The 26657-nt window shown below is 40.8% G+C and overlaps 1 protein-coding gene across 3 annotated transcripts in view; it reads left to right on the top strand.

Moving 5' to 3' along the window:
• Positions 1-26657, top strand: part of Met (MET proto-oncogene, receptor tyrosine kinase) — a 109562-nt gene that overhangs the window by 67401 nt on the left and 15504 nt on the right. For all 3 annotated transcript variants that reach the window (XM_052719702.1, XM_052719703.1, XM_052719704.1), the window contains 11 exons: positions 671-773; positions 872-1008; positions 1679-1840; positions 2576-2675; positions 6761-6979; positions 14182-14328; positions 15910-16066; positions 16243-16383; positions 20846-21076; positions 22864-22944; positions 26226-26407. In XM_052719702.1, the coding sequence (XP_052575662.1) occupies positions 671-773; positions 872-1008; positions 1679-1840; positions 2576-2675; positions 6761-6979; positions 14182-14328; positions 15910-16066; positions 16243-16383; positions 20846-21076; positions 22864-22944; positions 26226-26407 (1660 nt within the window). The remainder of the gene's footprint in view (positions 1-670; positions 774-871; positions 1009-1678; positions 1841-2575; positions 2676-6760; positions 6980-14181; positions 14329-15909; positions 16067-16242; positions 16384-20845; positions 21077-22863; positions 22945-26225; positions 26408-26657) is intronic.

Consider the following 26657-nt stretch of genomic DNA (forward strand, 5'->3'; position numbering starts at 1 on the left):
CCACTGGTAACCCAGCACTGGGGAGGCAGAGACAGGAAGATCCCTGGAGCTTGCTAGCCAGGTAGTTTAGCCTAATCAGGGATCTCTAGGTCCCAGTGAGAGAGCCTATCTCAAAGGTGCCTGAGAAATAACACCCAAGGTTGACCTCAGGCTTCCATGTGCATACTTGCGCCCCCAACATGGCACAATAATAACAATAATTCTCTGGGAAAACTGCTATAGTTTCATAATGCTTTAAGTGATTTAAATAAACTTGTGACAACTATAGTCATAGAAACATAGCTGTTGGCATAAGTTGATGAAGAAAGTTGGCTTATTCGGAGATGGCACATTGCTTCATATGCTGCTGAGATAGCAATCATTATCTTACATGTGCCAAACAACCACATAATTTTACAAGCTTAGGTTATCATGCACTTCTTAGCTGGTGAAGTCTGCCAAGGTGAGGACTGAAGTTTCCTACTACGATCGATAAAAAGTTTGGCATGATCACTCAAAAAAATAGAATTATGTGATTTTCAGCCTAATGCTTCCATGAAACTGAGCTTACTGTTTGCAGTTATGAGCCCACAAGCTGGGGTTAATGTCCCATCACCACAAGCAGCCAAACCAGAAAATCAGAAAATGCACGTGCATTTGAAACATATTAAGCCCTGCTTTTTTTTTCCAGGTTGAAATGCACAGTTGGTCCTGCAATGAGTGAGCACTTCAATGTGTCTGTAATCATCTCGAACAGTCGAGGGACAACACAATACAGTACATTTTCCTATGTAGTAAGTCTAAGCATTGCTTTTTCCATGACCTGGGATGTTTGATTTTTATTTAGATGATGGAATTAACCAGTTACATTTTCGTTTTGCTGCCCATTCAGGATCCTGTAATAACAAGTATTTCTCCAAGTTATGGTCCTCAGGCTGGAGGCACGTTACTCACTTTAACTGGAAAATATCTGAACAGTGGGAATTCTAGACACATTTCAATTGGTGGAAAGACATGTACTTTAAAAAGGTATTGTGACTTTTTTGTTGTTGTATTAATATCTGTACCTAACACATCAAGTCTAGTTCTTTTGTGTTTGTGCAAAGCATAGTAAAGATGTTTATTAATGACTTCCTCTCCTGCTGACAATTCTCTCCTTCCAAAATCCATCCTCACCCCTCCTCCCCCGCCTTTTGCTGGTTTCTCTGCCCTTTATCATGTCATGTACTCCTTTACTGTGGTGAGTCTTATTCCAGCTATAGAGTGAGCTTGAGGCCCTGGTTATTGGCAATACATCAAAATAGGCATTTCTATCAAGACTCAAAGCTAAAGAAGACATGTGGATGGTTAGAAGGAAGGGGTGAGGTTAAATTTGGAAGGTGGTTGTTTCTCCTTCATAGAGTTGAAGGAGCTAAGTTTACTCCAGTACCAAACGTACTTTGAAGGTTGCTTGAACCACCAAATGTTTTGAAGTTGTGGATGACCTTTCAGCGAGGCTAAGTATGGGATCTAGTTGGATGTCAACAACATAGACTAGGAAGAGCTTGTCTTCTAGACCACCTCAGGAAACTCCACAGAGTTACATTTTTTGACTTACAGATATAATTTTGGATTATGTATATCACTAATAACTAATGTCTGCCTTTTATTTTTTCCCTTTCATTCTTTCTGTTCTTCTGTTTGTTTGCTTCTTGTTCAGGGTATCAGATAGCATTCTTGAATGCTATACTCCAGCCCACGCTACCTCTGCTGAGTTTCCCGTGAAATTGAAAATTGACTTAGCTAACCGGGAGACAAGCAGCTTCAGTTACCGGGAAGACCCCATTGTTTATGAAATCCACCCGACCAAATCTTTTATTAGGTAAGTAAAAGCTGCCGATGGGTAGAAGAAAAGCAAGAGCCGAAAAGGGATTTGGCTGCAGACACAACCGAGAAGCATCGAATTTTCATCCCTCACTTAAATGGTGTTTCTTTTGAAGCACCTTTCCAATTCAATGGGAAACTGCATTTAGTTTTCAGGGACAGTTTGACTTTATCGATGGTACTTCATGCCAAGAACCATTCTTCCTATCCGGTTATGCTTTAAACAACTTAGAGAAAAACAGTTCAACCTGGTGCCATGGTGTATACACACCTATGTCACACATAGCGTGTACACATCTGTATCAGTTCTCTGCTGAGCTGCAGTTCATGACAGCAGACTCACCCTTCCTCTTGCCTTTCATCGCGCTCTGGGATTCCTTCACACACACACTTTCCCCCTGTACCAGACTCTGTTTTAGCCAGTGTGGTGTTGGACTGACTTCAGCCTCTCCTGTTTCCATTCATTCTATCATCCAACAACAATAGTCACAGACATTTTTCTTTGTATTTTTCAGAGTGTAAAAGTCATTTCTTCTCCACATTTAGTCAATAAAACATGCAGGCATTTCTACAGCTTATGAAATAACATTTTCTTTCAAATGTTCTCACATTTCTGGAGAAGCGTTATCCCTTCTGGCTAGTCCTCTATCACTATCATTGAGTATAAATCTGAGCCTCTACATGCTTGGTGGAAAGGCTCTGAACATGCCTGTTTTCTATTTTATTTTGCCAGCGGTGGAAGCACAATAACGGGAGTTGGAAGAAGCCTGAATTCAGTTAGCATCCCAAAGCTGGTGATAAATGTGCATGAAGTGGGAGTAAACTACACAGTGGTGAGTCCTCCGGGTGCCCATTCTACTCAGTGCTCTGCCTCTGCCACCAGGCTTGCAGGGCACAGGGACATTTAGGCTTTGCCGTTAATATTCACTGGTGATCTTTGCAGCAGAGATCAAATGGTACTTTTTATTCCACAATAGAATCTTGAGCTGACATTGTAAACACATACATATATACACATGCAAGCATGAAACACACACACACACACATACACACACACACACACACACACACACACACACACACACACACACACACACACACGTTTATATACCAGTGAAGACTTTCAGCTTCAGGCAGCAGTTTTCAAAATTGTTGGTACCAATACAAACTTGTCACAAGCTAGGGTCATCTGGGAAGAGGAAACCACAATTGAGGAAATACCTCTATCAGATTGGCCTGCAGGAGACTCTGTGGAGGCATTTTTTGATTAGTTGTTGATGTTGGAGGGCCCAGCCCACTATGAGTGGTGCCCTCCCTAGGTAGGTGTTTCTGGGAGGGATAGGAAAGGTGGCTTAACATGAGCCCAGAGAAGAAGCCAGCATGCAGAATTCTTCCATGGTCCTTCCTTCAATCCCTGCTTCCGTACTTCTACCTTGAGTTCCTGTTCTGACGTTTCTCAGATGGACTGTGATCTGAGAGTTGTAAGATGAAATACACCCTCTCTCCCCACATTGATGTTGGTCATGGAGCTTTATCCCAGCAATGGAAACCTAACAAATACAGCTTTTGATGAGTTTCTCAAGTGAAAGAAATATTAAGATAGACATTTTCATGAATTAGAAGTACAAATACTATGTTTTAATCATGATTATATGTTTTTCTTTTCTTTAAATACATACTACATGGTGCTGGTAAGCAAAATAAGTTTATATTATACATAGAATTACATTATACATAGAAAAACATTATATGTAGATATACATTATAGATGTATTTCTTATAACATCTATATAATGAAAGATATGACTTAGATTTATGAAGTTAAGAAATTTTAAACTATTACACACATCTTGATAAAAAAAAATAGATAAGTAAAATCACAACATCTGCTCCACCCCTCTGTACGTCTTAGACTATGAATCGGAAACCTATTTTCTCACATCTATTTCCCTCTGTCTTTGTTTCTATTAGCACACATGGAACGCTAATAAAGTACTTTTATTAAGTAACAAGAAAGCATTAGACTATATTATATCCTAGATGTCGATGATATTTTTCATTTCTCTACATTTCCTTTTTTTTATTTGTAAACTCCACCATAACTGGACCTTAAAGGTGATGGGTCCATTTGTTGCTCTAATGATTTCCGTGGGTCACATTAGGCCTGGCATGGTGGTACATGTCTGTAATCACAGCATCTGGAAGATGAATATAGGAGGATCAGATCAGTCTAAGGTAGACCTCAGCTATACAGCAAGTTCAAGACCAGACTAGGGCTAAATAAAACCCTGTTTCAAAAAGAAAAGCAAACACACACACACACACACACACACACACACACACACACACACACACACCAATAACTTTAATCAAGACCTCAGAAAGCACTGTTTTTTTGCAGTTTTCTGAGATGCCACACTCTAGTTGGACATATACACTCAACTTGGAGTAAAGGCTCTAGGTGCCCTCTCTCTCAGACAATCTCAACTGGGCAAGTGATAGATTAAATTATAGCACTTTCTTTGAATTTTCTCCTTCCAATATTTCTTAAGGACTAGAGCCACTCTGTTCCTTAATTACAAAAAGCAATTGGGGACTGAAAATGTCAAGCTAAGTCACCAAACAATAAGTTCATCCCAAATGAGATTTCTCTTGACCCTCTCAATCATCCACATTGCATCACTTCTAACGAGTGTTATTAGATTCTTATCATATTTCCGAGAGATGGTACTCCAGGGAGTCACAGCATGAAGTTAAGGACCTTGAAGCCAATCCCCATACATGGCCACAAACAAAGTTAAAATACCACTGCTGTTAATTTAGGAGATGTCAATTCTCCACAACCAAGATACAATTTTACTTTAACCAAATAAAAATAACAGTTACCCTCTTTGCTGTTGGCATGTGACTTTTTAAAGTTGAGTCTGAGAAATGATTCATTTACTGAACACCAAGCCTCCATTATTAAGATAATGGGGGGGGGGTGCTTGCTTTCATCTCCCGTGCCCAAAGATGACATATAGAATGACTCTTAGCTTCAGCCATTTATTTATAATTAGATTTTTGCTTGAAGCCCTCCAGGTGTCAGATATAAGAGAGGCAGACCCCAAGGAAGACAGGGCAGAAGATACAAGTCTTCTCTGTCCACGTATGTGGAAATGCAAACTTCTATTGTTTGAGTCAGAAACACAGCATCCAATAACTCAGCATGTTAGTATTGGATAGAAGGAAAAATTTTAACTCTATTAACTCTTTCATTATTCCTTACTTTATTGTCATTTCTAAACCCTGTCTTATGGAGAGGCGTATGCTCCTTCTCTGTTCCCTGTAGCTTAAAGAGTTTAAAGTTGACTATGATGAATTGTACCATTTATTATTTAACAAATAAAAACTTATGATCAGGTCTGATGTAGATATATATCTAGCCAGAATAATTTTTTAACTCCAGTAAACTCAAAGCATTAAAATATAGAAATAGTTAACTTAATGAAGATGTAGATTAATTTGTTAATGCATACTGTGTCCCAGAATCCTGCAGATTAATTTGTGGTTTCTAGGTTCTTTATTATACAAAGAATTAATATGGTAGCACTGCACTCTTTCATTCCTGTTTTACAAGATGATAGGAATAAATAGCTCTTAGCACTATGACAGTATATTTTATATAAAACTAAATAGTGTAATATATTTTATTCATGTTTTATCTCTTTGTTTTATCTGATTCCAACATAGAGTTTTAAATACAGAATAAGTGTTAAAATTATTAAGAAGAAAATATCACCCAGCAAATTCTGTGCTTTTTATGTATATCCTGAGGCCTTTTGCTATTGTGGGCATAAGTAATTGTTTTATCTCCAACTATACTTGTCAAAGAAAAGGAAATCTAAGGGATGTTGTTGCCTGTTTGTCTTTTCCTTGGGGGAGAAACGCAAGCCTTTGACTTTAAATATACCACTTTGTCTGGCTGCTCTTAGTCAAAGTACAATCAAGAGGAAACTGCATTTTCCAAAATTCCATAAATCAGAATTTCAAAGAGGAGAATTTGAAATGAGAGATGAAAGGATATAAAATAATAACAGCAGAGCCTTTGTAACATGGACAGTGTTATTCAGAGAGGCTAGAGAATGAAAAAGAAGCAAGGTTCAGTGGCGACGATAGTGAACATCGATGTTCATGGCCTTGGTTGTTAGCACCCTACTCCACCCCTCAGATGGGTGACCAGACTGAAGGAAGTATGTTTTCTTGAGCTCAGTGTCTTTATCTAAATATGGGACAGCATGACACCTCCCTGTGGGAATATCAGGAGCCTTGCATGAGACTGACTTTGGAAAGTGTTTTGGAACTCAACACTTACCAGTTAACACACCAATAAGGTTCCATGAGCATTGCCAGCTATGCTGTTAACCATGGGGAACTTGGCAATTTAAAACAAAGCAGTTAACCAGGAAGCATCCCACATTGTGAAGAACACTTCAGTCTTAATTACCAAGTGAGGAGACTGAGTTTCCAAGTAATGCCTTCCCCTCAGTTCTCATAACTTCCAAGTGAATTCTGAACCAAGGACTTCTAAGTTCTCAAAACCCAGCCCGTGCTTGCCCATAGAATGTGGAGACAGCTCCCCCAGGAAACTGCCTTGTTGTCCTAGGGAAAATTGCATGATGGAGGAAAGGCCAGCTGCAGCTACATCATTGTAGCTTATTCCCAGCACGTGAAGCTCTGGGTTCCTATAAAAACAGTTGTTTGGAAATTTTTACACCTATCATGTGTCCCAAAATGTGTTCTTCAGTGTTAGGAAGGTTAAATGGAGAACCTTTCTGACCATCGATGTGGGTTTTGGTTGACTCTGAAGTTATGAAATAGCCGGATCACGTAGATGCTGCCTGTCTCCTGCTGACAGTGGGAAACTGTCTTCCTGTAGGCCTGTGAGCACCGCTCGAACTCAGAGATCATCTGCTGCACGACCCCTTCACTGCAACAGCTGGATCTGCAACTCCCCCTGAAGACCAAAGCCTTTTTCCTGCTAGACGGGGTTCTTTCCAAACACTTTGATCTCACTTATGTGCATAATCCTGTGTTTAAGCCTTTTGAGAAGCCAGTGGTAATCTCAATGGGCAATGAAAATGTACTAGAAATTAAGGTAAGAATTCCTTGAAATACTCTCTTAAATGAACTCGAACTGCTTTGCTGATTTCAAAGCTATGTGAATAGAGTCATTGTACTTGGTCATTATATCTTGTTCTACATCAGCAAATATCAAAGCACTGAAAACAAATCGTTTTGGCATAGGCTAAAAGATAAGTGTAATTATGCATTGCTTTTTAATGAAACATTTAAGACCGCTTCCTTGTGTATATATTGAAAAGTAACAAATGCTGAGCATAAATCTATCAAACAGGCTCCCCATGGTGCTATCCTAATGATGTCACACGTTCCCTTGTGTGCTTCACCTAAACGTGCTTATTGGAAGATAAACAATAAGGCCATGATGGTAAATGTGTTAGTTGGAGTTTGCTATTTTCTTATAGTTTTATATCTGGATATAGCCAATTCTCTCTCTCTCTCTCTCTCTCTCTCTCTCTCTCTCTCTCTCTCTCTCTCTCTCTCTCTGTGTGTGTGTGTGTGTGTGTGTGTGTGTGTGTGTGTGTGTGTGTATAGGCGTGCATGTCATGGCAAATATTTGAAGATCAGAGGTCAACTTTTCAGAGTTGGATTTTCTTTTCTCCTTGCACCTTGGTTCTGTGGCCTCTCTCTCTCCCTCTCTCTCCTCAATATGTTGTATGTGTGTATATGATATTTTATTAATTCTTTGATAATTTTATAAACATGGTGTATATTTATCATATTTACTCTACCCAGCTATTCCCTCTAACTCCTACCAGATACCTGCCCTCTCCTTCTCAATTTTATGTCCTCTTTTTTTTTTAATAACCCAGCAAATCCAATTTGTGTCTCCCATATATTCATAGACATGGGGCCATCCACTGAAATGCACTTGTAGTTGACCTACCAGGGACCACACTCTTTAAAAATTGACTTTCCCTCTCCAAAGTGCCAACAGCTGTCAATGGTTGCTAGTTAGGGTACAGGCTCATGTGCAGGTTTTGTGCAAGCAGCTGTGAGTTCATGAATGAACAGTCCTAACATGTCAGAAGTCATTGCTTTGTTCAAATCCTCCCTAACCTCTGACTCATACAATCTCTCTCCCCCTTCTTCCATGATGTGCTCCTTGAAGCGTAGCGAGAAGAGGGTGAATAAATGCTCCATTGGTGGCTTAGCACTCTAATGACACTCATTTTCTGCATGTTGACCAGTTCTGAGTTTCTGTATTAACCACTATTGCACAAAGAAAGTCCCTGATGAAATCTGGGGGCTACACTAATCTATGAGTATAGAGATAGGAATTTAGAAGATAGTTTGATATTGTACCTATTTAGCAAAATAATAGTAGTGGGTTCTCTCCCCACCTCCCCCATGGAACCTGGGAGCTCCTCCACCACAGGTTCTTGGCCACATTTTTTTTGTTTTTTCAAGACAAAGTCTCTCTGTGTAACAGCTCTGGCTGTCCTGGAACTTGCTTTATAGACAAGCCTGGCCTTGAAATCACAGAGATCCACCTGCCTCTGCCTCCCAAATGCTGGGATTACAGGCATGCACTGCCACTACTACTCAGCTTCTTGGCCACCCTTACAGTACCTTCTATAGTGGACAAGACAGTTTCTGCCACTCTGGGGCAGGGTAACTGGCCTGTAGTTTCTGAGCAATTCTCTTGTCTCTGCCTCCCGCCTCATAGGACATCTGAGATGACAGATGTGTGGCACAGCATCCAGCTTTCTTCATGGGCCTCCAGGATTTAACTCACCTTTACCCCTTGGGCCATTTCATAGGTGTGGTCAAATCTAAGATGACTAATTAATGGATCTGGATTCCCACCACCTTGGGAGTACATTAGCCTCTGAGAACACTGTGACAGAGCACCTTGTGTAAGGCAGCCTGATGCAGACAAAAATCACCAAAGCCTGGGCTGGCTGGGGTTTGAGAAGTGATGGAATAAGCAGAACACAAAGCTGGGAGAATGGGGACTCGGATCCGCTCTCCGGTGCCATTTCAGCCATTTTTACTTCAGATAATAAGAAAGCTAGCAAAATGATCAAGATTTTAATTCTGCTGTAGTCCTTAATTAGCAAAATCTTCATCCTGCACTACCTGTTGTCTGAGATGCTGACAATGTTTTCTCCTCAAAGAACGTATGAGGGCAAATGCGAGCAACTGCAAACAGCAGAGTAGCCCTCACTCAGGTGTGATGTAGGTAGCATGGGTCATCTCCGTCCAAGTGACATTTCCACTGAAACAACTCTGCTCTGTCGGGGAGATTTTTACCTCTGAACAAACGTGTGCACACATTCACACTCACACAATCACCAGCCTCTCCGTTGCATTTTGTACAATAATTAAGTAAACCCAGCATGAAATGAAATGGAAGCCTGCTTCACTGAACAGTGTTTTGCCACACCGAAGTTCTTTTATCTGCTGCTTTAATTAGTTTTAGAAAAAGAGAAAGAGCTTTTATCACTTCCCCCTTTTTTCCCCAATAAAACTAATCTAGTGTGACCTTTTGCTTTCAACAATTACTGTGTTTGCTGTTTGAAAGACTCCATTTGTCTTTTCTCGGTGAAAACAAAGGTTTGTGTGCAAATAGTCTTAACCCTCCTCCCCCAAAAAAATCCTATTTGCCTGTTCCAGTGTCTATGATGGACAGATTAGAGACAAGTGATTCTTTATCTATCCTTTCAAATCCAGTGTTTGATGGAAGAGAAAAAATCCTTTTTCTATAAATCAAACAGCCATTATTCAATGCCTTACAAAGTTGTTGGACCAAGAAAAACATGGCTTGACATCATCATAAGTCTATTAGTGGTATTTCCAACATGGCCGAAGGTCCCCGGAGATGGGCACAAAGCACTCCCTTTTCTTGACTATATAAAGCACTTGCCATGTCACGAAGCTGTATTCCAGTGGTGACAGGGCAGTTTAGGGTGTAGGGTGATTGTTTTAATTTTCGACAGTCCACTGTTCAGGGTCATGATGCACTCTTTGCCCATACTCCATTTTCTGTAAGTATAGTGGAAATCTAAGGTTACGACCCTGTTTGCTGTGGCAGCAGTTTAATCCTTTATCAGTTGCTAAAATCAACCACTTTGAAACCTCTGCCTCTCTTGGACACCCAGTAGAGCGTTTTTGTTAAGAGACTTTCTTGTACTCATTTTACTGCCATTGAAAACATGAGTGCAAGGTGTGTTTGTCTCCTGTTAGTGAAAGTGCTGTGGTGCTAGAATGTCGCTTGGTTGTATGGTGCTTAGCTAGCATGCTCTAGACCCTAGGCTCAGTCATTAGCACTACAAAAAGAAAAAGGAGAAAAAGAAAGGAAGGAAAAGGAAGAAAAGAGAGAGAAAAAGAAAGAAAAAAGAGAGAAGGTGAGAAAGGAAGGAAGGAAGGAAGGAAGGAAGGAAGGAAGGAAGGAAGGAAGGAAGGGTGGGGCTGGAGAGATGCTCTTCCAAAGGTCCTAAGTTCAATTCCCAGCAACCACATGGTGGCTCCCAACCATCTGTAATGAGATCTGGTACCCTCTTTTGGCCTGCAGGGATATGTGCAGATAGAACACTGTATACATAATAAATAAATAAATCTTTTTTTAAAAAAAGGAAAGAAAAGAAGTGTGGGCCGAAAAGGTGGTTCCGTGGTTAAGACTGTATACTGCTCTTGTAGAAGACCTGAGTTGGGGATTGGTTCCCAGCACCCACACCAGAGGTCTCAAAATTACCTGCAACTCTAGTTCCAGAGGATCCTATTTGTTCTCCTGGACAATGCTGGCACCTGCACTCAGAATGCCCACACCAAGAAACACACACATGCACATAACCAAGAAGAAGGAGCAAGAAGGAAGGAAGGAGGGAGGGAGGGAGGGAGGGAGGGAGGGAGGGAGGGAGGGAGGAGGGGAGGGAGGGAGGGAGGAGCTAGAATTATAGGCCATGTTGTAAGCCACGTGGGTATCATTTCTGAAAACTCAGTTCAAACAGAGAAGAGGGCAGGAATCTCATAAGAAGTATTTCAAGATGAGCCACAGCGAGATTCAGAGACTCAAATGTGATACTGTGAATATGAAAACAAGTATGGAGGTCACAGGTAACTAGCCAGACATCACTGTCTGGGCACTAAAGATATGTAGAAAGAAGTACCATTCTGGGCCAACCCGATCAACCTGGTGCCCAGAGCCAGCTAAATGTTGGCTCATTTTCTTCTCTCACTGGTTTACTGCAGACCGATCCCAGTTGCAATGCCGTGAGGTCAGATCTCCCTCCAGGCAGGATGGAAGGGTTCCTTTTTTCAGGTCATTTGTCCCTGCATCCAGATTTACTTGTGTTGACAGTAAATGTGTCCCCATCTTACTCTCAAGTAGAGTTCCCTGAGCTGCACACACTGGTGGGCATTCTGTGAAGGAAAAAGAAATAGAGCCCAGGGCATGTATGCAGTACTTATGTTAACACAATGCCTCAGTAAGGGTCTCTTAAAAAATAAAATAAAAAGACTCCCAAGTAGCTAGTGATGGAATTAGTTGAATTTTGGTCCATCCTGCTTTTCTCAAATTCCCCAGAAGCTATTTCCTTGGTTCTCTGGATGTCCTGTGGAGCTGATTTGGAGTCTTCTGAGACAGATCTTTGGCCTGTATTCTATACTGAAGGGTTCATATTCTCTAAGTGAAGTGCAATGGCACCACAACCACCACCAAGTCTCTGGTTTTCTGCTGCCACGGCCCTCACTGCCCAGCTTCTGTCTGGCTACCAGCCTGCACCTCATGCTGTCATTAGTGAACTGTCCCGTGGCTGCCTGGCTATGAACACTTGCGGAATCTTTACAATTAGGATACTGTTTCCTAAATCCCACCCACCTTTACTTCTTTCTACTCTGTCACAGTCGTGAGTGGCATCCCAAAACCTGAGTCCTGAACATATATTATGAGAGGAGACCTAGGGAGTAAGGGGACAGATGGGCAGTCATTGGCTTTCATTTTTTTATATGAATACATATATTGTATATAGGAAGTTATGCAACTTAAACTTACAATGCTCTTCAGAAAAAAAAAACCATAGACAAATACAAACCCCAGTAGCAGTCACAAGAAACTTCTTTCAAATAGTTGGCCGGGGGCAGTCAACATAGTCAAGTGACTACCATAACCATATAGAATATTACTATAGCGTTGGCTCTCATTTTAACACCACGGTGACAGGCAGAAGCTCCTGTCCATCTTCATATTTGCAGTAACTAGACCTGACTCTAACACTCATTGGGTGGTAAGTAGATTTTGCATCAGATAGAATTTGCTCAGCTTCGTGACTTTGTCCCTTCTTGAAGCTTAGCTCCCCTCGTATAAATCAGCAATGACAAAATACCAAGAGTCTTTACAGGATGAAATGAGGTCATTGGTCTTCGGAGTTGCTCTTTGTGTGTAAGGATGGGAGCTCTGGCTGATGCCATTTTATTTAGAAACACATATTTTGTCACTTCAATGCCTGCAGAACTGAGCTGATTTTTCACACGTATTCTTCTCCTTAATAAATAATTGGTATCAATAATGAAAGTTTCAAGACATTTTCCACGGCTCAGTAAAGCTACATTTACTTTAAATACAAAAATTAAACCGCATCTATTTTTATTCTTCCTGCTTTGATATCAGTTCCTCTTATACTGTCGCAGCTGCGGTAATCGCTCTTGCCATATCTATGTTTTCAACCTTAAATGCAGTTTCCTATACAATGTTTTCAGATACAAAACATATTCTGTAGGTCAGTGCTCATCATGTGTTCCTTGATGGTTGTGAATCAAGAAGGATTCAGTCTTTCAGCTGTTTATTCTTCTGTTTTAAGATCCAAGGAGATCCTAAGCCTGAAAGAATGAGCCCTGGAGAGGGTCATGCATTGTGGTCCTCCCTTCCCCCACCCCTAGCTATTATCTCAGCACGCAAGGCACATGTTAGCGCTTCTCCCATAAATCAAGCCCTCCAGCTCTTTAATCTCTTCCCTCTGTCATTCCCTGAATTCCCTCCAATATGTGAGTAAGGGCCTGCGCCCTTCCTAGACCGAACCAACAAGTTGTCATTTCAAGCCCCAAAGTGACCCGGGAGATTTATGTGCATCTCTGTTGAATTACCCTGTGTGGCTGACCTAGATCAATGGATTGCTCCTGCCGCCTCTGGAAATATGATAAGGGTAGGGTTTGCCTGCATTCATTTCTTCCATGGATTCTCAGAATGTAAAGAAGTACCTCTTTCAGGTATTCCTCTTTCTAGAATGATACCTGACCTACCCGTCTTGTAATCCATGATTGTAAGGGAAAGCAGTTTGCAGACGCACTCAGTAGTATGCAAAACGAAGTTGCAGGGCTGTCTCTATGAGGAGCTGTTCTTTGTCCATAAGAAAAATAGGAATAGGTTTTGATAGCTCTCTCCTCCAAGTAACAGCCTGCTTAATAAATAACTACTCATTAACTCTTGATATGAAAAATTGTGTTCATGTTTGCACTTCTTTCCCTAGGCCGGTGATTGGTTTCTTGAACAAAATGTTGCTGTTTTAAACATTCCTGATGTTAACTCAAGTTAACTATGTCAAATTGGGTAATGTTTAAAAGTCCTCAAGTAACTATATAATCGTTCAAAATAATGTAATTGTGCTCTCAAATCCTAACGAAGGTCATACAGCATCTTTCGGGAATGTCTTTGAAATGAATTTACTTATGTGCAAGGTTCAACCAGGCAAGAGGAATGAAAAAGAATTTCCCAGCTCAGCTCAAGGAATGTATTGACAAGGCAGTTACATTAGCTCTCTGGAGACGAGACCTTGGCATTGGGATTTTTGAAAGCGTTCCGTGTGATTCTAAAAGTGAATCATTACAAAAGGCAGTGTTAAGCAATTCTACAGGCTTAACTGCTAAACTCAAAACTGCTTTCTTTTTGTGAAACACCCATACTCTGCCTGAAGACAGTAATACAATGATTATGCATGACAGTTTTCAAAATAAGGACATAAGATTCCCTTTCCCTTTGTCTAAAATTCAACCTGATGGAAAAGGTCATGTTATCACTCCTGCCTGGTTAGTGTCCCGAAATGCTCATGCGCCCTTTCAGCCAGCTCAACTCCCCTGAAAATAAGCACCATAAAAATCAGATGTCTTGGCAAACATTGTCTACATTTGCTGTACTCCTGTGTTCCTCTAAAATGGCCAGCGTTCCTACTGACCTGTGAAGTGTTAATGACCTTTTCATTTTGTTTTCTCTTTCCTTTCCAGGGAAATGATATTGACCCTGAAGCAGTTAAAGGTGAAGTGTTAAAGGTTGGAAATAAGAGCTGTGAGAATATACACTGGCATTCTGAAGCCGTTTTATGTACAGTCCCCAATGACCTGCTGAAACTGAACAGCGAGCTAAATATAGAGGTGGGGTTCCTGCATGCCTTCCGTGATGTAAATAAGGATGCCAGTGTAATTATGTCACCAGTAGGCTTAAAATAAATCATTAAGGCTCATTTGTGTATTGGCTTTGGCTCATCAGCTCAACCTCAGTTCCTAGCTGTGATCTGAGAGATGTTGAGGGTTCTTTTAAAATCACACTGTCTCTTTCCCCTGGGTTAGAAGAGTATGTCTCGAAAGTCATTTTACCAACACTGCTTCTCCATCATCCACACTCTTGCCAAAATGTGCTGTCATTCTCAGAAGGAACAAGGACAAACGCAGGAGTGTCCCTTCTCCCACTTTTCACCAAGCCAAGAGGTCTTCCCACATCAGTGGACACAATGCATAGACTCCATAAATAAAAGGGGACGCATCCACTTGGCAGAGTAGAGTGGAAACAGAGTTGTTGCATACTACCTTCTTCCACGTACACAGCTAAACCAGACAACCCAGAACAAGAATACATCTGTATTATTTTTAATAGTCTATTGTGATATAACTTACATACCATACAATTTACCACTTGAAACACACAACTCAACAGGCTTGGTATGTTACAATCGTTAATTTCTTTACATAGTGCTAACACACATATATCATAAAATTTGCCTTTGTGATGATTTTAAATGTACACTTCAGGGACATGACTTGTACTCATCATATGTGTAAACATCACTGCTGTGTGTTCGAAAGCCTTCTCAAGCAGATGCTGTGTGACCAATAAGCAAGAACACCTCACGCTCCTCTCCAACAGCCCCTGTAACCTCTAATCTACTTTCTTTCTCTATGAATTTGCTGACCTAGGTATTTCATGGAAGTCGAATCATACAGTATTTGTCTTTTGGTATCTGGCTCATTTTACTTGGCAAGTTTTTTTGTGGTCCATTGCATTTTATGGCTGACTGATGTCTGATTTCATGTATACCATATATTGCTTACCCAAGAAAAAGTAGCTTTAAAGGGTTTCTGAAGTCTTCTGAAAATGTTAGGAAATGGAAATACACAAAAGAATTACAAAATCTGAGACTGAATGTAGCAACTAGAGTAGAAATTTCAAAATGACCTTCAATCTTAAAACTCACAAAGCGTTGGAGCTGGAAGAAACCACAAGATTTCTTCTATGTATCAAACTGAAATGAAGATAATATGAGACCTTATTATCCTACTACAATATGATTTGCCTTCTTATGAGAAATCTTTTCTGCTATGTACTCCACCCTCCCAAATGGTACATAATTAATTTTTATTTATTCATACTTCTATGGTATCATTATAATAATTGATCTAGCCACTTCCCTTCACATATACTTTAGTTCCTCAAGATCAAAGACTATTATTGTTTATCTAAGTATCACAGATGTGCTTTAGTTAATCAATATTTCTGAATTACCTGAACACTGAGGCAGAACTGAGAGATTTCTTACTCTGAAGGTCATAATGCAACTTCTAGGATGGTAGCCAACAGGTACTAAAGGGAACCCAGAGAAACTTTGGTTCCACATAGATAGTATATTTTATATCAATCTTGACCAAATTCTGACTTTTTCCCTTCTGATTTATTTCTAGTGGAAGCAAGCAGTCTCTTCAACTGTCCTTGGAAAAGTGATCGTTCAACCAGATCAGAATTTCACAGGATTGATTGTCGGTGTGGTCTCAATATCAGTAGTACTTTTATTATTATTCGGGCTTTTCCTGTGGCTGAGAAAAAGAAGGCATATTAAAGGTGCATTTTTTGGTTATTGTCTAAGAAGTTACCATAGGAGTATAGTGACTACATTCAGTATTGTCATGGAGACATATGAGTTGTCTAATAAGCACTCAGCAAACCTGTGAGTTCTGGGCACTGGGACCGGTGATAGCCAAGTCTTTAACAAGCTCTCTCTTTCTCTCTGTTTTAAGATCTGGGCAGTGAATTAGTTCGCTATGACGCAAGAGTACACACCCCTCATTTGGATAGGCTTGTAAGTGCCCGAAGTGTAAGTCCAACTACAGAGATGGTCTCAAATGAGTCTGTAGACTACAGAGCTACTTTTCCAGAAGGTATAATTCAGTTTACTATCCTGAGAAATCTCTTTCCATAGACCTCTGTGGGCTGTACCATTGTTCTTGCTTTTTGCTTTTGTCCTCATATTTTTACACAAGTAGAAAAAGAAAACTGTTGACCTATGCCAAAGGAATGCTTAAGTTGACGCAGAATTGCATGGCCTCACTTTAAAATCAAACGCATGCGGGTATCATATTGGAATGTTAGCATCTGCTTTCTGCTCACACACAGGAAGGTTCACTTTAGAATCATTTGAGCAAAGTGACTTATCTCACGGCAATGCTAAGAAACTGAGAAACTCTCTTTAACCATTCAGGAAGAGTAAAGTTATAAAACACTTTTATTTAAACATAAATTTAAAAAGCTATATTTTGGGGAAAACTTTTGCATTACACCACTAGCAGTCTTTTGAAGCGTTCTCAATGAGCATAGCTTTTACCTACAACCATCTACGACCTGAATATATTTTGAGTCTTATCCAAGAAAAACCTCCAGTTGTGCTATTCATCACCATCATCTGCTTTGCAAAACACCAGACCTAAGAATGATCAGATTGGCCAGGGCATTTCACATTGTTTTATTTAAACTTGTCTTGCACAAAGCAAAATGTCCATATTGTATCAGGGCCATTATCTTTAGAAGTTACAGGACATGAGTCAAGTACAAGCATTTCCCTGTTGAACGTTCACCATTGGACAAATAAAGTGAGTCACAGACAGTTGTGGATACTGAGAAGGTAGCAAGTGCTCATCCGAGCAAGTAGACCAGCAGTGAGACAGCCAGCATGTTGAGTTTCTCACCACTTGTTGCCCTTCCTGAGACTTGGGTTGGTTCTCTGGAGATTACTGAATGTGCCAAATGACTCCATTCACTGTTAGAAAGAAATCCAATCCTTTAAGGATGTGGACAAACCAAGCTTAGTGCATGCTTTTAAAACTTAGATATAATTAGTCTTTCATATCCATGTTTAATAGCTCTAACCTGGGATTACTGAGGTTTACAAGAAATTGCTTTTTTAAAAGCGTTCCTGGGTGGGGGCATGGCTGTCTATGAAAAGCTTACAGCCCAAGAAAGAGGACCCGAGTTCCTGAGTTTGTATCAGCAGAAGCTTATAAAAGTCACATGTCCTGGGCGTGTTGGGCACAGATCCTCAGAGTCCATTGGCTGAGCAGTTTGGGAAATAAGGTGGACAGTGATTGAGGGAGACACCAACATTGGCCTCCACACACATGCACAGTGTATACACACATACACACAAGCACACACATACAGCTTTCTTCATCTTTAAATTGTGTGTCTGTGTGTCTGTGTGTGTGTGTGTAACTGAATGTGTATGGTCAGAGGAAAGTTCTGTGAGGTCGGTTCTCTCCTTCCACCTTTACATGGGTTCCAGGTATCAAACTTAGCTCACTAGGCTTATAAGCAATTATATTTACCTCCTGAGCCACCTTGCCTTCTCACTTTTAAAATTAGTATTATTATTATTAATTATTATTGCTATGCGTGTGCATTGTGTAATATATATAAGATTTCTTAATCTTTTACATCCCTCACTTGCCAAACATTTGCCACCATGGCTAAGAAAACAAGCTTCACCCTCCTACTTGCTTTGAACCTGCTTCTTGGGGACAGGAAAAGTTAAAATGGGCAAAAGGGGGCCACACAAAGGAAGAACGAGGGACTGAGCACCCAAACCTGTCCAACAGCAACTGCAGAATTTTCTCTCTGTAGCTGGTGAGGACAACTTTTTCCATGGAGACCCAGAAGTCTCTGTGACATTTCAGCAGGATTACATATGGATGCTCTAAATTGGCTTCTCTGTGTATTTGAACTTAACAAAGGCTCAGTGGAGTTTCCCTTCAGGAGGACCTTTGTTCCCTCGGCCCTCTCCACATGCAAAGGTTTGGAAAGTGAGGATGGAGGAGCTGGATTAGAAACCGCCATTTGCATCTGTGATCTGCTGAGCAAAGTTTGAAGATCCTGACTCCTTGCTATTAGAGGAGCAGCCAGGAGATGGAGTCTTCCTTTTTTCTTTACTCACCCAGCTTTTGAGGGCCTTTTATATGTTCTAGAACCTTCCTTTGTGGTCACATTTGTTTGGTTTGAGCTACTGATTATTATGACTATAAAGGCCCCTCCAAAACTTTTCTGGAGGCATTTTTGAGACTTACTGTCTGGCTAAGTAAGTATTATTAACCAAAAGATCTGCTGTGGAAAACACTAAACATGCATAAGTGGTGCTAGAAATAGTCATGACATCATCAGCTTTCTTAGGTTCTGATTCGCTTGTTCATTTGCAAGCAAACAATACTATGTGATGATAGGATTGGAGGCTGCTCACCTAACTCTCTCTCTCTCTCTCTCTCTCTCTCTCTCTCTCTCTCTCTCTCTCTCTCTCTCTCTCACACACACACACACACACACACACACACACACACACACACACACACACACACTCACATGAGCACAAGCCCATGCACCCTGCCAGTCAGTTGCTGTGATCCCAGTTTCCCACCCTTGATGTTGGTGATGTTTTCCAGTGGGAAGGGCAAAGCCACAAGCAGCTCCTTTGCCTAATTTGGGATTAAAAGCACTCAGTGCCACAGCCCCTTAACCTTGGCATGAAAGAGCCACTTTTTCACAGAAGAACTCTCACCTAAAGTTCTTACAGTGCTTTGGTTGTAAAAATGGGCTAATGGGAAACAGCCATGCTCAAATGCCTTCAAGGGTAGAATGATAGGCACACTAGCACAGATCCAAACCGCCTGCTCTTAGTGGCCATAACACTCTATGGCCACTACCACAAGGTGGAGAACTTACCACTACTGTGCAAGGCTCTTGGTTCTAAGAATGTAGCATTCCGTATTTCCAACAATACGTAATTATAGGTACATGTTGAACAACCATAAGTCAAAATTTTGAAATCAAAAATAATAAAATAATTTAAAACTCTATGATTGTGTGTGTGTGTGTGTGTGTGTGTGTGTGTGTGTGTGTGTGTGTGTGTGTGTGTTGGTGATGCATGAGATTGGGGATACATGTCCATGTGCCTACCTGTGGAGGCTAGAGCATGATGTCATGTGCCTTCTCTGTCACTCTTGGCCTTATTACCTTAGGACTGGGTCTGTGACTGAGCCTGAAGTTCACCTTTTTTGCTAGGCTGGCTGGAAGATCTTGGGATCCATCTGCCTTTGGCTCCCCAAAGCGTTGTTTTGTTTATGTGGGAACAGGGGATGTTTGAACTCAGGTCCTCCTGCTTGTAAAGTAAGAGCTCCTACCTGCTGAGCCATCTCCCCAGCCCTTCAGGTTTATGATACTCTAAAGTATCAGGTTTAAAAGTTTTATAGTTTCCATTTCAGATTTCAGATTGATCAGGGATGGTTAGCCAGTAAAGTCTATGTCTGTATTTCAAAATCTGAGGAAATTCAACAGCTGAACAATTTCTGGTCCCAAGTATTTTTGAAAGGGATATTCAAGTTGTATTGATTGTATGTATTTTCCTACACATAGTTCCTTGTCCAGGAATTCATGTAGATTTCCACAATACTAGTCACTTCGTATATGCGGTCATCTCAAAGGGCATCTTTTTCATTTTCTTTCTGCAGGACTGGGCAATTGCTCAACCGATTTTGCTGCCTCTGGTCCTTTTTCTTTTTAATATCATATTTTCTTTTGTTCTTGGAAAATTTCATACAATATATGTTGATCATTTTCACCCTCACTTCTCCCCCTGACTCCCTACTCCCCCACTCTTCATGTTCTCTTTTCTCTTTTTAATAACTAATATAGTTCAATATGTGCTGCCTACATACTCCTGGGTGTGGGGCCATATACTCAAGCAAGGTTCACAGTGGGGGGCGAGGGGGGGCGGGGGGGAGGGCTTCACCCTTAAGGAAAATTGACTCTTTCCCCTAGAACCTATCACCTATCCATACTGCTTCTGATTCTTAAGGGTGGAATATATTTTAAAATGATCTTCAAGCATGGCTTTTTGTTACTAGTCAAAAGAAAAATACGCCGGGCGGTGGTGGCGCACGCCTTTAATCCCAGCACTCGGGAGGCAGAGCCAGGCGGATCTCTGTGAGTTCGAGGCCAGCCTGGACTACCAAGTGAGTCCCAGGAAAGGCGCAAAGCTACACAGAGAAACCCTGTCTCAAAAAACCAAAAAAAAAAAAAAAAAAAAAAAGAAAAATACCCAAGGAAACCAATAGGACAAACACGCTTTCCTAATTAACACTGCCTACGTAAAAGAACAATTCTACGCACTTTGTAAAATGTTTTTGTATATAAATATCTATGTATATGTACCTTTTTCCCAATTTGTTACCATGTTTCTCAACCCACTCCTTTGTAAAGGGTGTTCCTAGTCTCACTGCATGCAGCCATTTCTTTAATGTCAAAATCCACATTTCACCATCCTGTGAATCCATTTGCCACCGCTGATGCTTTGTCTTGCAGACCAGTTTCCCAACTCCTCTCAGAATGGAGCCTGCAGACAAGTGCACTACCCTCTGACAGACCTGTCCCCCATCCTAACTAGTGGGGACTCTGACATATCCAGCCCATTACTACAAAACACTGTTCACATTGACCTCAGCGCTCTAAATCCAGAGCTGGTCCAAGCAGTTCAGCATGTAGTGATTGGGCCCAGTAGCCTCATTGTGCATTTCAATGAAGTCATAGGAAGAGGTAAGTGTTTCCACTCAGCTCTCTGTTAAATATAATTTTCCAGTAAGCCTTTTATCTCCTGTTTTGCAGATTACGAACTTAGACAATGCCAAGAGCCCCTGACAGAACACTGATAATGAGGTGTTTGAGTTTTGTCCTGCAGAAATGCAGACCTGAAAAGCATATCTTTGGAGACTTCCCTGTGTGTGGAAGCCATGGGATAACATCCCCAACAGAAGGAAATATCACATTTCTCCCTCATATTTCTCACACTAACTACAGTTGCTTGGAAAATGCCACTTACTCCTTCATAAAAATCATGCCGATTTTTCACTCCTTGATCCCTTCGATCTTTTCTATGAGAGCAGTAACAAAGTCCTGGTGTCTAGTGGCTCGTGCATTGCTGGTCAGCATCAGAAGACAGGGAGTTTATAGACCTCCCCTGATCTGAAGCAACATATATCATCTACACGGTGCACTCCAATTTCTCCACACAAAGAATGACTGTTTGCAATAAGCTAGCATCAGTAACTGCAAGCATAAACACTGTTGGAGGAAGTATTTGTCAGGAAAAAGAAACCAACCAGAAGCGACGATATAAAGTCTGCTCTAAAATCCTTTTACACTTAGTATGAATGAATTCTGGTCACTTTTATTCTAAATGCTCTGCAAGAGGCTGTACAGGCATCTGTCAGTACGATGCAGAAGAAACTGACAGGGCCACTGGTCCTTTTCAGCATCCTCTGTCACACTCCAGAGCTGAGCTGTGAATGAGTTACTTCTTCCTGAAAAGTGGCCTCTGTGCACAAGTGTGTGTCTGTATTTACTGGTCTATAAATCCAGTAAGTGTGCCAGTGTTGGAGTGTGTAATGTCACTAATTATATTCTCACTCTTTGCAGAACCTTTTTTATCATGAAAGGTGTTAACATGCTCATTATTTCTCTGACATCATAGTCATTAAGAAGCTATCAATATTAACTACTGCTTATTTATATGTTTTCCATGGGAAATTGTGAGCACTCATGAGCACAGGTTTTATTGTATTCATTTTTGTGTCACAAGAGGGTAGCCCCATGCCTGATGCTCATATACTAAGCACCCAGGACAGCTTAATGAATTAATTGAATGACTTACACAGCTATCAGACACTTGACACCTCTGGGAAAAATTACTGCCGCTGTTGACAGGCTACCATTGGGGAAGTGAGTGAGTAAAGTCAGAGGAAAATTCATGAAATGAGTCAGAGTGAATCGGCTTCATTTAGGCAACTGACTTTTGATTCCTGCCAACCTGGCTTACATATTAACCAGTGACTAACAGGGGAACTCCTTACTCTATGATACCTTATTTATAATCATTGACTAGGATATAGTGGGCTTATTTTATATTTATTCAAGTGGATAAAATTATTTACATGTTTTCTTAAATAGTATTTGATCCTATTAAAATTAAAATAAATTTAAAAATAGTAAATCTCTTTTATGCAGAAGCTGTTATTGTGTTCAGTGATGGTACAATGATTTGATGTTTTAGTATATTAGTATTTAGTATATTAGCTTTTAAAAGAAACAATGTTACCTACAATTGTCACCATATATTAAAAATCATATTGCTTATACCATGGAGAGGAATGTATTCCATCTATGTTTATATCCAAACACATGTACCATACAGAGTGGTATTGTTAATAAAAGTATCATAAGCTATGTACCTTTTTCGTCTTACAGAGGAAGGAGATGAAGGTCTTGATAAATAATTATTGTGTAAGTCAATATTATGACTCTAATCAAGTGCTCTTTTTCAATAGGGCATTTTGGCTGTGTTTATCATGGGACTTTGTTGGACAATGATGGCAGGAAAATTCACTGTGCTGTGAAATCCTTGAATAGTAAGTTGCATTTCGTAGTAAAGGGTACATTTGTGGTTTGCAAATTGACAACATATAATGAAGTGTTGATTTACACTTTCCCTTGTGGAAAAAGTCATCTGCTGCTGAAATTGTGGAATTAACCCTGGAAATTTGTTTAGTCTAAACACTTATTGAGATAGTCTCTCTGAAATTACCCCATGGAGAACTAAGAAGTAAGGGAGGAGGAACAGTGAGTGAGTCTCTTAGATGAGCTGAGTATCATTTAGCCACGTTAGACTTACAATATTTGTTTTGCAAATGACATTTATGGAAACTATTGGAAGCACGTTGGCACATACCATAGTAATGACTCATTTTGCCCAGAGACACTACCATAATTATTTTTTAACCACAACTTCCACTTCAAAAAAAAGATTAAAGACTGAAATAATACAAACTGAAAAGAAATGCACTGGCAAAAATTGAAAAATCATAAGTATGGTAATTCCTCATTTATCCACATGTTCAGGGAATGAGGTGTTCCACAAAAATAAATTTCCTAAGGAAATGCAACTTGCCCCCTTTTAATGATGCAGTATTTCTTAAAATTTTAGCTGTTACTGAGAAAACTCTTAAGATGAAGTACACACTCTCTTTAAAAACCAAGGCATGCTTCTGAACATAAACTCAGTCTTTGTGATGCATAGACATAATAACAGCCAAAAATTGATATTGTACAACCAGTGTACTCTCCATGTGAGGAGATTCCTGGGTCCACTCTTGTCAGCAGATCTCACATGCTTGCTTTCCTACTTTGCGATTTTCTACTTTAGAATTTGAAGCAACCTGAAAACTGTGAGCCAACTATATTACAAATTTGCACTAGAACTAATAAGCTTTAAATGTATAAATGGTAGGTTTCCTTGCAAGTCACTCTAATACCAGAATTACTTCAGCCTTTTTAAATATAAATCTAATCTTCATGGTGAGCATCATTCTTATGGTTAATTTTGTTGGATATCTGATCACAAAATAACTAAAAGGGAAAGTCTATATGGAATGTAGTAGCCAACTGTGGTAGGTTAAGTATCCTGATCAGTAGATTGGCCTCAAAGGAAAGCAGTACTGCCATTTTTACTCAGAACAGTCCTAACCCCATGAAATCTTTCTGTCGTTGTTATGTGGTGACTGTTGTCAGTCCACATCGACTTCCATCATCTTCTCCACGTCTTGGCATGCATTATGTTTCTAAAAGGCTGCCAACATTGTCCCGAACACCAAAGAGATACTAATGAGATTTATGTTAATGCTGTTAACTCCTCGTTTGTGTGCTATCATTCCCTCTGTGGGTCTTTCTAGAACTGGTTAGAAAGTACTGTGCAAAAAACTTAACTATTTAGGGGTTGGGAGGATGGCTCAGTGAGTAACAGCAACTGCTGCAGAAACATAAAGACCACTGTTCGGATCCCAGCACTCACATAAAAAGCCAAGATTGGCCACTAGGTCCAGATTCAGCGAGGGACCCTGTCCCAATGGTGCAGAGGGCAGCACAGCAGGAGAATGGATGTCATTCTTGCGCTACACATACACACACACAAGACACATACGTGAATATGCTGCATGCACACAAACACAGCCCGTTTAGTTGGGAAGTACATAGCTCAGTGGTGGAGTACTCACATATACAGGGCTCAATTCAATCCTCAGTACAGAAAGGGGGCGGGGAGCTACTTATATGTGTTTGATCCTCAAATTCTCTTAGATCAGTAATCATTGAACTACGGCCCACTGGCTGCTTTCATGGGTATAGTTTTTTGAGACCCAGGCGTTTACTGTCTACAACTACTTTCATGGTTCAACAGCAGAGTTAAGTATTTGCAGCAGACACCACATGGCCCATGAAGCCAAAGACTGTGGAACCAAAGACGAAAGCGCTTGACAGCCTATGCCCTGGACACTCTGCAGATGGAGTAGCAGCTTCTTTGTTCTTTATCTGTATATGACATTCGATGCTCCTACATGAGACCAGTTGTTTCCTGGACTCTGTTATACAAAAGAGGCTGTCAGTGGTGACTTGGTGCACTGTGCAGTGTGATACTGAGGCTCAAGGAACAATATCCTACAATATGGGACTTTGGTTTGCTGAGTTCTTGAACTAAGGGGCACTGGACGGCCACTCACTGACCTCCTGCCTCTTGACTCCAGGTCTCCTTTTTAATTCAAAGTGGGCCTTAAAAATTAAAACTCCTCTCCACCAAGGCAGCCTAGAAACTAAAATCCCTCTCCCCAAAAGCCAGGCATAATAGCTTGAAATCTTATTCTGAGCCTCCCCTTCCTTCTTGTTTTTGATCTGGGTGGTCAAAAAATTTCCCTGACCTATATTGTCTGATGGCCACTCATAAGACCCCCATTCTAGAAGGGGTCCGAGATTGAAGGGAGAGGGAACAGCCTAGCACAGAGAGAGGGACTAACCTCACACACACAGAGGGATAACCTCACAGACACACTTGGCTGCCTTCCCTTACCATCCATTAGGTCCTAGACTTTCAGTCCAGCCATGTTTTTCACAGCTGTCAATTCTTCATCAAACCCAAACATAAAAGAAATAATTCCCCTCGATGCTTAGATCTCCATCTCTGAAGGCTCTCATGTCTATAAAGCCCATTTTAAAAGTTGTTGTGCAGGGCTAGAGAGACAGCTTAGCAGTTAAGAGAACTACCTGTTCTTCCTGAGGACTCACGTTTTGTCCCCAGCACCCACCATGGGTCTGTAACTCCAACTCCCAGGAGATACAACACCATCTTCTGACCTCGGAAGGCGCTATTCTCTCTCTGTCTCTCTCTGTCTCTCTGTCTCTCTCTCTCTCTGTCTCTCTCTCTCTCTCTGTCTCTCTCTCTGTCTCTCTCTCTCTCAGTCTCTCTCTCTGTCTCTCTCTCTCTCTCTCTTTCTCTTTGTGTGTGTGTATGTCTTTCTCTCTCACACACACACACACAAGTAATAATAAATAAAGTAAAATGTTTAAAAGAAGACATTATGCTGTTCTGTTGTTAATCAGCTCTTAGCTGTAGGATTCTCGGGATGCAACCCTCGTGATAGGTAAGGAAAGTGAAAAAAAACAAAAACAAAAACAACAACAACAAAAAAAAACCTTTCTGCCCAGGACAGCACAGCATTCACTCAGACATGTTGTAGAAAGAACGTGCTCTGGTTGAAGCCTCCAGACAAGGTGTCGCCTGCTGTTTTTCACATTTCCTTGCTATCTACATTTGAAAAAGGATTCGTTGTTCTCTAACGGAGTTAATGTCTCATGAATTTCTCAGGAATCACAGATATAGGAGAAGTCTCCCAGTTTCTGACTGAGGGAATCATCATGAAAGATTTCAGTCATCCCAATGTTCTCTCGCTCTTGGGGATCTGCCTTCGGAGTGAAGGGTCGCCACTGGTGGTCCTACCGTATATGAAACATGGAGATCTTCGAAATTTCATTCGGAATGAGACTCATGTAAGTACTCTCCTAAGCTTATGGACTCACAAATTAGCTGTAAGCCAGACATTCCTTAAACATGTTGGTTTCTATTGCTGGCAGGTGAGACAGGGTCTTGCTGCACTTCAGGCTGACCTGGAACTTACTCTGTAGCCCAGGCTAATCTCAAATTCTCTAGAAGTCCACCTCCCTCAGCCTCCTGAGTACTAACATTACAGGCCATGTTCCACCACTCTTGGCTTGCCTTCCTTTTTTTTAAAGATTTTAT

This window comes from Peromyscus californicus, unplaced genomic scaffold (genome assembly GCF_007827085.1).
Source record: "Peromyscus californicus insignis strain IS unplaced genomic scaffold, ASM782708v3 Scaffold_6__1_contigs__length_162567912, whole genome shotgun sequence".
NCBI classification, from domain to species: domain Eukaryota; kingdom Metazoa; phylum Chordata; class Mammalia; order Rodentia; family Cricetidae; genus Peromyscus; species Peromyscus californicus.